The sequence below is a fragment of the Dendrobates tinctorius genome, unplaced genomic scaffold (genome assembly GCF_039654945.1).
Source record: "Dendrobates tinctorius isolate UK_male_01 unplaced genomic scaffold, ASM3965494v1 ptg000022l, whole genome shotgun sequence".
Taxonomy (NCBI): domain Eukaryota; kingdom Metazoa; phylum Chordata; class Amphibia; order Anura; family Dendrobatidae; genus Dendrobates; species Dendrobates tinctorius.
Genome location: NW_027361690.1, coordinates 116158268 through 116171295, shown reverse-complemented (window position 1 = coordinate 116171295; position 13028 = coordinate 116158268). Strand labels below are relative to the sequence as shown.

General features: G+C 44.5%; 1 protein-coding gene across 5 annotated transcripts in view; it reads right to left on the bottom strand.

Moving 5' to 3' along the window:
* ADD2 (adducin 2) overlaps positions 1 to 13028 on the bottom strand; it is a 170366-nt gene that overhangs the window by 49047 nt on the left and 108291 nt on the right. For 4 of the 5 annotated variants that reach the window (XM_073569073.1, XM_073569074.1, XM_073569071.1 and 1 more), the window contains exons 9-11: positions 12847 to 13023; positions 12077 to 12325; positions 4127 to 4246 (exon numbers count right to left, since the gene is read on the bottom strand). In XM_073569073.1, the coding sequence (XP_073425174.1) occupies positions 4127 to 4246; positions 12077 to 12325; positions 12847 to 13023 (546 nt within the window). The remainder of the gene's footprint in view (positions 1 to 4126; positions 4247 to 12076; positions 12326 to 12846; positions 13024 to 13028) is intronic. The other variant, XM_073569075.1, reaches the window with a different exon arrangement.

The window sequence follows — 13028 nt, the reverse complement described above, 5'->3', positions numbered from 1 at the left end:
AAAGAGCTAAATACAAAAGAAGTGGGGAGAGTGAACAATGTAAATACGGCAAGGAGTTAAATCGGTATTAACATTTAGATTGTTAGACAACACCCATAATAATCACTGGATTCTTACGTAGTTGGAACTCAGTCCAATAAAACCACGTCTAGGTGAATCTCTCCTGAGATCCCTGTAACGTAGAGGAAAGGTCATCTATGGGCATCACATCATTTATATTTGTGGCACAGATGGAGGATTATTCTTTTTCAGTAATGGAGGAAAGCAAGTTCTGACCGTCATGACAAGGTGGTGCAGAACAGAGCGTTTATTAGTAGAAAGTGGAACCTCACAGTGATGGAGCAAAAAAAGAGCAGGACACAAGTCCTTCATCAAGTGACTCTGTGAATTAACGTCTGAATATGTCTCCGGAAGGGGCAAGGAGTCTACAACACCAGGAGGTATGATGGAGCCTTCTTCCTCTTCACACCTCCAGCTTGAGGAGTTTACTTCGGGGTAACATTTGATGTGGAAATAATGAAATGGATCTGGAAATAATGGTAGTTTTATGAGATAGGAGGCAGTTCAGTTGTCTCTGCTCCGCTGACCAAAGTCGTCTTCAATTGTTCTACATACTTAGGTAAGGGTAGTTAAGGGGGTGTCTGCAGGAGCAAGTAAGATGTTAACAGAGTGTGTCTTACAGGCTCTTTGCTAAGAGAAATAATAGTAAATCCAGGGAGGGACAACTCACATCCATACCAAAGTAGGTAACCCAGAACTCTCTTTCACGCAGGTCTTTTAGACTAGGTGGGAACTGAGGATTGCCTAAAGTTGGGTACAAGGTAGATGAGAGGGGCAAGATATAAGCTCACGCAGCTTCATAATTACAGCAGGTAAAAGAGTCTAACTTCTGAGTGCTAAGGATCTAGAACGGTATGGCAAGATGTAGCCATGATAAGGCAGCCACAAAAAACTCTGTTCTATCTTCATCCAAGGTTTTCAGTTATCATGAATACAAAATCAAAGACTCTGGAAGACTCTAGGCAAGATGTGAGGCTAAGTGGTATAATGAGTACCATTAGAGATAGTGAAAGACTATCATTGGGGCAGCACGGTGGCTCAGTGGATAGCACTGCAGCGGTGGAGTCCTGGGTTCGAATCCCACCAAGGACAACATCTGCAAGGAGTTTGTATGTTCTCCCCATGTTTGCGTGGGTTTCCTCCGGGCACTCCGGTTTCCTCCAACATTCCAAAGACATACTGATAGGGAATTTAGATTGTGAGCCCCATCGGGGACAGTGATGATAATGTGTGCAAACTGTAAAGCGCTGCAGAATATGTTAGCGCTATATAAAAATAAAGATTATTATTATTATTATTATTATTACTACCTGGCCTTTGGCTGAGGGACCAATGTATGTATGGATCCAACTTAACATAATGATCTTCAGGCCTATGCTTGAAAAAGGAATTTCTATGAATTTAGCCATCCTGTCTATAGATTGACATGGGACAGCTTTTTAATATTGGTCTGGGAGCTGCATTACACTATCCCCCTCCTTCCCTTCCACCTCCTTTCTCTGACTGTTTTTTGTAGACATTCACTGCAGGTGATTTTCCATTACATTTTCACACCTTAGATCAGGGGTGGGGAACTTCCGGCCCACAGGCCGCATGCGGCCTGCGGTGACTTTTCATGCGGCCTGCGGGAAGATCCCCGAAGTCCGCAATGCCCGGGCTGCAGCCGTATCCTGCCAGCTGCCGGCCCTTTAACCCCCAAGTGCACGGTTCGCAGCATTCATTACAGAACGCTGCCTGCACATGAATGATGACATCATCGGGGTGGGTGGGCTTAGCGCTCAATGCGCTCCCGTGCTCTGGTCCCGGAAGAGGAGCTGCTGCCAGAGAGTCCAGAACAATCTCTGTGCCGGAAGCTCTGTGCCTGTCTGCTGGTGATCTGTGCCCCTCAGCTATGTGCCCCTCTGTGATATCTGTGCCTCCCAGCTATGTGCTCCAATATAATCTCTGTGCCCCCATGTGATCTCCGTGCCCCCCAACTATATGCCTCCCTTTGATCTCTGTGCCTCCCAGCTATGTGATCTCTGTGCCTTCCCTGTGATCCCTGTGCCCCCAGCTGTGTTACCCCTGTGATTTCTGTGCCTCCCAGCTATGTTCCTCCTGTGATCTCTGTTCCCCCTGTGATCTCTCTGCCCCCCAGGTATATGTTCCCTGTGATTTCTGTGCCCTCCAGCTATATGCCCCCTATGATCTCTGTGCCCCCCAGCTCTCTGCACCCCAGTGATCTCTGTGGCTCCCAGATGTGTGATCTATATGCCCCCTTGTAATCCCTGTGCCCCCCTGATATGTACCCCCTGTGATATTTGTGCTTCCATATGATCTCTGTACCCCCTGTGATCTCTGTCCCCTCCAGCTATGTTCCTCCCCAGCTATGTGCCCTCCTGTGATCTTTGTGCCCCTCCTGTGATCTTCGTGCCACCCTCGGTGATCTCTGTGCCCCCCCACTCGTGATCTTCCTGCCACCCACCGGTTATCTCTGTGTCCCCCGTTGATCTATGTGACTCTCCGACGATGCCTGTCCCCCCCAGTGCTGTATATCTCCCCTCCCCAAGTGCTGTATATCCCCCTCCCCAGTGCTCCCCCAGTTCTGTATATCCCCCCAGGGCTGTATGTGCCCCCAAGTGATATGTATATTCCCCAGTGCTGCATTTACCCTAGAAGTGCTGTATATCCCCCTGAGTACTGTATATCCCCCACCTGTGATGTATATAGCCCCCAGTGCTGTATATAGCCCCCAGTGATGTATGTGACCCCACCAGTGATGTATATTCCCCCCAGGGACATATATACCCCCAGTGCTGTCTGTGCTTCCTAGTGATGTATATAGCTCTTCAGTAATGTCTATTTCCCCCAGCCTCCTCGGTGATGAATATGTCTCAGCATCTCCTGTGATGTCTATGACCCCCAGCCCCTCCTGTAATTTATATGACCCCAGAGTCTCATTTGATGCATATACAGCAGTCTCAATATTTCCCAGCATCTCCTATGCAATGTACAGCAGTCCCAGTGTCTTCTATGTAATGTATATTCAGCAGTCCCAGCTTCTCCTGTGTGATATATATACAGCAGTCCCTGTGTCTCCTATGTGATGTATATACAGCTGTCTCAGCATAGCATCCTCTATGTGATATAGATACAGCAGTCTCAGCGTCTCCTATGTTGTGTATACAGCATTTGCAGCATCTGCTATGTGATATATAGACAGCAGTCACAGTGTCTCTTATGTGGAGCTTATACAGCAGTCCTATCGTCTCCTATGTGGTGTATATACTGCTGTCACAGGATCTACTAAGTGATGTATATACAGTTGTCCCAGCGTCTTCTATGTGATGTCTATGATTTACAAAACTTATGACAAAAAGTTGACTGCTCTCCTGGCTGACATAAACCTGGAAAAGCAGCTGTGAGAAGCAAAATGATCAGTATCACCTAACATCACAGCTGCCCCAATGAGAAGCAGCTCCAGCCGTCACATTAAGGTGAGTTACCATAATTAATTGTTTGACTAACTATACCGGGGTAATTTTCAAGGTGTGGCCCCCAAACGATGGTAGAAGTTTCCAAATGGCCCCTGGCTGGAAAAAGGTTCTCCACCCCTGCCTTAGATATTAGTCTATGTTCCGCTATGACCTAACCTGTACTCCATAGATTGGGACGCTGGAATTCGGAAACATGGCTCTGCAGAGCCCATTTTCAATGAAATACAGGTGTGTGTGCTCTATTTCTGCTGCATTCATGGTCTATGGCACTGCCATAGACAGTTGAGCACATTGCTCCACGATTTTCTGCAATCCCATAAACAATGGTGGTTGAATATGAGCACCTGCGCTCCATTCAATTTAGGCCCCAGCGGAGCCATGTATCCGAATTCAAGAGCCATGATTTTGGGATCAGGACAATGCTAGTGGTCAGTCTGCTGGAGATCAGTAAGGATAAGGGATAACATAATATTTAGGGAAATACCCCTTTAAGTGTCCATTTTGATCCATGTACACTCCTGCAGAGGTCTAATGTAGAGAAAATAAGGCCAATACAAAGCATCATTTGTATATAAAGAATCCCAACCCACCTTGTTCCTGGTCTCTAAAACCTCACGAGGATCTGTGAAGAGCGGCACAAACTGGTTGGGGTTCTCTATACGGATGGGCATCCCACTGCTGGGCTTTACCACTTCATCTGCTTTCAGCCACTAAGAAAATGCATGACAGAAATATGAGGTTGTTATGGTCAAAGTATTATGTATGTAGAATTGAAAGGTATGAAGTATACATCAGCCATATTAAAATGTATGTAGCCTGTTAGGAGAGTAATAGGTCAGGAAATCTAATGGAAGTAACAATCCTAAAAGTCAATATCGACTTAGCCAAACCAATTCTCCTACTTTGCACTGATGGGGGGCAAACACCCTGAAACACATGTCTGCAAATTGATTTCTTGATTTGCCTTCTTTTCCTAAGTCATGTGGGAAAGCACTTTCAAGGGAATCTGTCACCAGATTTTTGCCACCTAATCTCAGAGCAGCATAATATAGAGATAGAAACCCTGATTCAACCAATGTATCACTTACTAGGCTGCTTGCTGTAGTTTTGCTAAAATCACTGTTTTATCATCAGGAGATTATAATTAGAGGACTAGTAGACCTGCTGCAATGTAGTCCCCCATATTCAAGAACTCTGCATAACCCTGCCCCCACCACTGATTGTCAGCTTTCTGCCTATGCACAGTGCACAAAGAAAGCAGTCAATTAGTGATGTGGGCGGGTTAAACTGAGCTCAGCATTCAGAGAACTGCTAGCTCTACAGCAGAGAAAACTGTCCTTTTAGCAAAATGACAGCAATTAGAGAAGTTAGTGACACATTGCAGGAATCATGTAATAAAAACTTGGTAACAAATTCACTTTAAAGGGTCGATATTATCTTTTAGGAAAATGTACCATGTCTGAAAGACCTTGAGGCCTGTCAATCAAACTTCATGGATGGGGCAATAATTTAACCAATTAAAAACCTCTTAGTGACGGAGCCAAATTTTTTAAATCTGACCAGTGTCACTTTATGTGGTAACTCTGGAAGTCTTCAACAAATCCCAGTGATTTTGAGTGTTTTTTAGTGACACATTATACTTTATGATACTGATAAATTTTAGTCTATATGTTTTGTGCTTATTTATAAAAAATATCCAAAATTTGCAAAAAATGTTGAAAAATTAGTAATTTTAAAACTTTATTATTCCTTTAATCCAGGTAGTCACACCACAGCAAAACATTAATAAATAACATTTCCCACATGTCTGCTTTACATCAGCACCATCTGTATAATGTTCTTTCACTTTGTTAGCATTTTAGGAGGTTAAAAATGTAGCAGCAATTTTTCATTTTTTAAAGGAAATTTAAAAAATTTATTTTTTTAGGGACCTGTTCATGTTTGAAGTGACTTTAGGGGTCCCATATATTGGGAAACCCCCAAAAGTTATACCATTTTAAAAACAGAACCCCCTGACATACTGAAAACTGCAGTCAGGTAGTTTATTAACCCTTCAGGTGATTTTCAGGAATTAATGCAAAGTGGCATGACAGAAATGAAAATGTGTATTTTTACCACCTAAATGCCGCTGACTTCTGAACAGGTTACAACAGCCGTCAGACTCTAAGGTCGCTATTTGGTCTTGAATTGCTATGACAAACATCAAGACCACACAATCATGATCTGAGGGCACCAATTGGGATAAAGAGGAAGCCCCCACACTCTGTTAACCATTTATATGAAGTAGTCACTATTGACAGCAGCATCTAAGGGGTTAAACAGATTTGGACGGTGCCAACACTGATCGTGGCTGAGGCAGCAAGTTGTCAGCTATATTGCTGCTGGATTGTCACCTGTATGGGGATGCAAGTCTCTTATATCTCAGGTCAGTAAAAAGATGTATTGGCGGTCATTAAGGGGTTAAAAAATAATCAGCTGCTAAAAACTTCAGTAATTACAACAATTACTGCTGAGGGTGTGTGCACACGCTGCGGATTCTGCTGCGGATCCGCAGCAGATTTGGCCCTGCGGACTCTCAGCAGTTTCTGCTGCGTAGTACAGTACCATGCTAGTTAATGGAAAATGATATCCGCTGTGCACATGCTGCAGATTTTTCCACGCGGTTTTGCTGCGGTTTCATATCCGCAGCATGTTAATTCTTTGTGCGGATTCCGCAGCGGTTTGGCACCTGCTCCATGATCAGGTGTCAAACCGCATGCTAAGCCGCAGGTCTTTTGCCCTGCGGATTTACCTGCGGATTTTGCCAAGTCCGCGCGGAAAAATCCGCGGGACAATCCGCAACGTGTGCACTTACCCTAAAAAGATCCTTGTTTTTGGTGCTGATATTAACAAGGTTTTTTGTACGTGGAGCATTTTTTTCTGCTTTGGTTCATTCCGTTATCAAATTTCAAGCAGAAACATCTCAAGAATTGTCAACTTGCTTTTTTTCACACGCGCAAAAAACACGTGGAAGAAAACCTGCACCATGGGCACATTAATGGCGTTTTCTCACTTCTGGATAGGAACTTTATGTAAAGAGTAGTTGCTAGCGTTTTTAATGTGTATTTTTTAGCAGACTCCAGCAGAGAAACTCCGCATGAACATATCCTAAGGTTACAAGATCAGACAACAAAAGGGTTAAAGGCTGGAACTTTACAGGCACATAGATCAGCATGGGAGCTGCAAACATAAAAAAGTAGGACATTTTTCAGGGAGAATATTTTCCACATTGATTCCTTTGACATCGCAACAATAAAACAAACTGGTTACAAAGATGGACACAGCCATTTAGCCACGGTGTAAAGTTCATGGCATCTGTTGGAATCATTAGTCACAAAGTTTGACAGGTCAATCACGCTTCTGTTTATGGTGCAGTAAAGGTCACCAATAGATCAGGATCAATAGACGGGATCTGCTGACAATCCCATAGGCAGAATGGACAAAAAACATTAGACTGGCAACAGATTCCACTAAAATTGGCCACAGCTCAAACAAAGGTGAAGTTGAGAATTAACAGATGTGTCACAGAGTCGTTAGCGTTGGGCAGGGGCACACGGCGGGCAGCCTCCTGTCTCCTCGGCTCTTCAAAATGGCTAGAGAATAGTGTTGAGCGATTCCTTCTGATATCGGGAAATATCGGATCAGACCGATACCCCAAAAATATCGGGTATCGCCAATTCCGATACCGAAACCCATGCAAGTCAATGGGGCACAAATATCGGAATCAAAATAAACCCTTTCTTTCCTTGCACATCCAGTTCGGGAGGGGGGAAGAGTGTGGGCGGTGCGTGGATGGAGACTGTGTGTGTGTGCGGGCGGGGTCTGTATGGGCCTCTCGGGGGTCTGTGCGGGCCTGCCGGGGGTCTGTGCGGGCCTGCCGGGGGTCTATGCGGGCCTGCCGGGGGTCTGTGCGGGCCTGCCAAGGGTCTGTGCGGGCTGCCGGGGGTCTGTGCGCACAGACCCCCGGCAGCCCGCATAGACCCCCGGCAGGCCCGCGCAGACCCCCGGCAGCCCACACAGACCCCCGGCAGGCCCGTACAGACCCCCGGCAGCCCGCACAGACCCTCAGCAGGCCCGCACAGACCCCCGGCAGCCCGCACAGAACCCCAGCAGGCCCGCACAGACCCCCGGCAGGCCCGCACAGACCCCCGGCAGGCCCGTACAGACCCCCGGCAGGCCCGCACAGACCCCAGGCAGGCCCGCACAGACCGCGCATCATAATGACATCATTTCAGCAGCCAATCACAGCCATGCCATTAGTTAACATGGCTAACACAACTGGCTCATTGCATTATGGGAACTTCCGATTCCGGTATTCGATATTGTAAAAATATCGGAACTCGGTATCGGAACTCCAATACATCGAATATCGGCCGATACCCGATATTTGCAGTATCGGAATGCTCAACACTACTAAAGAACCATTAACGGTATTTATCAGGCAACATCCAGAAAAGGTCGGGTTTCGTCTAGTGGATGTGGAAAGAACAGTAGCACTTAATGCTGACGACATGCTGCTGTTTTCAGAGGACGCTTCCTCTTCCTTACCAGTGGCAATTTCCACAATTGAATGAGTTGGACAATACTCAGGATTGAGTATTAACTGGTTTAAATACGCATCAGTCCCCATAGTTCATAGTGGGCACATCATAGCCAATGAGAGTTCTGATCTACAGGAGGCTTCACAGTTCACATACATAAGGATCGAGATAACGGCCACTGTCATGGATAACGTCACTAAATTTGACACCTGTTACTAAATTCAGACTGAAGTTGAAGGTTTGGTCTAAGTTGTCGGTAGTGGGATGTACAAGTCTTATCAAAATGCTATGGATGCCCCAGTTGTTACATATGTTACACAATTCTCAACTAGGGATATCATGGAGGTACTTTTACAAAAATAACACTATTCTTTAGAGAATTTATACGGATCCACCTTGCATCGATTTGGAAGTACTGCAGAGGAGAAAGCATGATGGCGGTCTGGTGGTGCCGAAACCCTGGCTGTTCTTTCTGGCGGTATAGAGGCAATAGATTCATGAATGGGAAGACCCAGGAAGAAGGGGCTGAACGTTTACTACTACAACACCTTGGTTTATCTAGTCTCTATAAAACACTGGAAGCCCACAAATTTAGAATCAAGCTGTATCAAATGCACACTCTCACCCTGATCCATAAGTTTGATGGAAGGTGATGAAATTCGAGGAGCTTAAAGGACGCACATTGTATACTTCCCCTCGAGATACACCATGGCTTCCCATCATGTTTCACTTAGAGGGCTTTGATCATTGGAAGTAGAAGGGTATAAGAGAGGGGCGCATATTCTGACCGGTGATGTAGTTATAGTTTTTCGCAGCAACAAGAATTGGAATTGTCTCACACGGACTTTTATTCTAAGTTCTTGCAGCTGCGACACACTTATTAGAGTATCGTTGAGCTGTCAGGTGGACGTCCATGAATAGTATCACACACCGCAGTGCCAGCTCAGATAATTCAGTGCCAGCTATTCCAATGCAGGACCAGTTACTGTTAGAATTAGTGCCATCAAAACATCCACATATTGTCCCCTGTAGAAGAGTAATGGAGGGAAATTTTAGAGAGGTTCCCCCAATTTTTACCAACCGAGATACACAGGATGACCCACCTGTATCTATTATATACAGATTCCCCATGACATTGGGCTGAGGGACAATTTCCATATTCCTAGCTGGAAATGACAATCTGCTAACCTACTCCAGATGATTTGGGCCTATCTGGACCTAGAAAGGTTTTGGAAGGGAGTCACAGGTATAAGCAGCAATGTTTTTTCCTATAAATGTCTCTCATCATTCCTGTATATACTGAGGTGAGTAGAAGACCTGGAGTGTAAGGAAACAGGAAAGCCTGCAGTAGCGAGGGTGGGCTATATAGCAAGGAAGTGCATCAATAGATAGATGAGAAGGGTCCGACGGCATGGGAATATATATTAGTAAAAGCAGTGAGGGCGCTGTGGGTGCATGATTACCTGGAAACCACTCCTGAACTAGAATTCGACTGGGATTGCTCGGGCACCATTTCTGCGCCTATTATTTAAACTAGATTACTTGCGTTTTTTTATTGCGTTTTGTGTGCGGTTCTTTAACATGCGTTTTTATTGTGTTTTTAATGCTGGGGGTTTTGGCTCTTATTATGCTTTAAATAAAGCTACTTTGCTTTTGAAACTTCTGTTTTTGATGTGTTTCCGCCACGAAAATGTGTTTTTTACCTGCGGATTTTCCACATCTAATGCAAGTCTATGGGGAAGTTCTGTACAGAAAACACTGCGTACTCGCTAAATAAATTGTCATGTTGCCGATTTGAAACCCGCACCGCAGGTCACTTTACGCTGCGTTAAAAAGAATCACGCTGGGCTTGAGATCTCTATAAATCCCATCCACTTTGCTGGAACTGTAAGACTCTGAGTTTCTGACACAGCAAAAATAGGCAGCGTCAACAACTCACCAAAAACTCATTGTGGGAACGTAACCTTAGAAATCTGTTATTTCTGGACACACTAATAGCATGGCAGGCATTATTGGTGTGAATAGGGCTGTGTTTATAGTGGGCGTAGGGGTTGTAGTCACACCCAATCCCTGGAGCCTAGGGGGACCCAATGGTCCTTTTCGCCCTTTTGTGTAAACCAGGACGATTAAAATCCCTAATAAAGAAGTATTGCAATAAATATTAAAAAGTATAATTTTTTTATTGTGACAGTTCATAAAAACATGATTAAAAAATGCCTTTAGGCAATCAGGTAAGACAAGATACATAGACTTCAAAACATGTCAAAAACAAAAACCAACGCGCGTTTTCTGTTAATACTCCCCACCGAAGAAGCTAATGCGAAACGCGCATTGGGGTTCCCTTCCTTCAGCCCTTTCAGGGCTTATCTACAGCATTCTATAATGCTGTAGCTAAGCCCCCGGTCCGACCTGCAAGAGAAGAAAAATAAGTTTTATTATACTCACCCGGGGGGCGGTCCGGTCTGATGAGTGTTGCAGGTCCTGATCCGGCGCCTCCCATCTTCTTGCAATGCTGCCCTCCTGCTTGCTTCATGGCTCCCCAGCAACGCGCTCCTGTGCAGGCGTACTTATCTGCCCTGTTGAGGGCAGAGCAAAGTACTGCAGTGAGCAAGCGCTGTGAAAGGTCATAGAGGCCCAACGCCTGCTCACTGCAAGACTTTCCTTTGCCCTCAACAGGGCACATAAGAACGCCTGCGCAGGAGCGCGATAATGCCACCACTTGTGATAATATGATTGGTTTTTGAAGTCTATGTATCTTGTCTTACCTGATTGCCTAAAGGTGCTTTGCTTCTGTTTTCTCCTTTCGTCTTTTATATATCATTTTTTAATCATGTTTGTATGAACTGTCACAATAAAAATTATACTAATAAAATCCCTAAAAGTTGGGAAAATTGAATGGTGTCATTCAAAACTATAACTTGTCCTGTAAAAGCCAAGCCTCATATATGATCTATGTGCATGGAAAAATGAAAAGGTATGGCTTTGGGAAATAAGGAAAGGAGAAAGCAAAAGTGTGAAAACTGAAACCTGCCCAGTCTGGAAGGAGTTCTTCTAATGGTAGGACATCTCTAACCTGAAGGTGATGCGCCACATGGAAATGGTAGGAAGCAGAAACAGAAGCCATGCTGCTTAGAAAATAGAAATATAGAAATATACCTGGAAGATCCTGAGTCCCTATGTAATCTATGTAACAGCCTCCTGCCTAACATGTGCTATTTAACATACCTATCTGGCAGTGAGGCCTTCTGGACCCTTCAGGCACCATGGTTAGTGTTTGAGAGCTACCTCTGCACTCCTTTTTCCTAAATTTATATCTAGACATTAAGGGGAATCTGTCAGCAGAATTTCACCCCTGAAACTATATTCACATGTAGCTCTTTCAAAGACAATTCCTGCAATACCTTAACATTGACAGTCTGTTTCTCAGCAATGGAATTGATATGCAAATGAGGCTGAAGAGCTATGGTAGATCTTAAGCCTTGGTTACTCCAGCTCTATTTCCCACACAACACTGAGCCCTCCTGCTTGACTGATAGCAGCTATTCTGTGTGACTTCAGGCAAAGGAGTGGTCAGTCAAGCAGGAGGCAGTGCTGGTTGGGGAATAGAGCTGGAGTGACAGAGGCTTCAGCTCTACAAGTTCTTCATCCTCATTTACATATCAAGTCACATGCTGATTTCTCAGCAATGGAAGAACAGACCGCTCATGTAAAGGTATTGCTGGACTTGTCTTTGAAAGAGCCACATACGTATATGAATAGTTTTGCGGGTGAAATCCTGCTGACAGATTCTCTTTAAAAAATTGGGGTCAAAACAGAACACACAGCAGTAGCTGTCAGAATTGTGGTCAAAGTTAGAACAACAGCTACTTTCATAGATTTTCCAAATTACTGTGCTGAATAGACTGTCATGTGGGTTTATCTACCACGCAATGGTTTCTCTGATGTTAAGTCCCTTCTCACCGTGGTCTTGCTCTTCTGGCTGCTTACGCTTTCCTCTGCCACATTGACCCTTAGGTACGTGTTGGGTGTATTTAACCAGCGGGTCTTCTCCTTCTGCTGTTTCTGGGCATGTTGTCGTAATGTCGAGAGAGGGACACCTTCTTCTTCAAACACAAATGCAGTCACTGTGGCGGGTATCTCCACATCACTCTTGTGTCTTGTCTTCTCTTGTACAAATGGGTGGCGGTAGGTATAGCCTGTACGGTAACCCTATGGAATATACATCACATTTTATAATTCTGAAACATGGATCCTGTGTTCCTAAAATAGTCACCTTTCTTAAATAACAGAACCTAGATATGTTTGGCCTACAATCCCAACAACAAAACCCAGATAGGCATGACATACAGAGAGCTATCACTTTACCCATATCAGCACAGACGTTCCCTTGTCTCTAATAAGGGATTACCCCATGTTTCTGTCATTAAAGACATAACTACATCATCTAAAACCTTATCTTGTGATCGCCCTACGATAAAAGTAAAAAAAAAATCAGGATTCCAAGAGGCCTAGGATTCATAAACATGTGGCATAAGAAATTCTACCATAGTATCCACAGATGTATTTCTGTCTATCAGCGGTAAATTCCCAATTGTAGGATAAGCTGGCAACACTATCGGAGACATTACAGAAAGTAAAAAGTAGCTGTAAAGTAAGATTAATAAAGAGATAAATATTGGTTTGAGGAAAATTTAAAGTATGGAAATCAATGACTTACGAGATAAACTCACCAAATTATCCATCATTCTCATTAGAGCCTCAAATTCATATTCGCCCAATCTGCTCTTCTGCATGGGTCCAAACATGCTCCCTGCCCAGCCGACTGTGCCCACCTCATGTGGATGATACTTTTCACGATCTAGCAAGATGAGATTTTCTGGCCCTCCGGCACAAGGCACAGCCGAGACCTGAA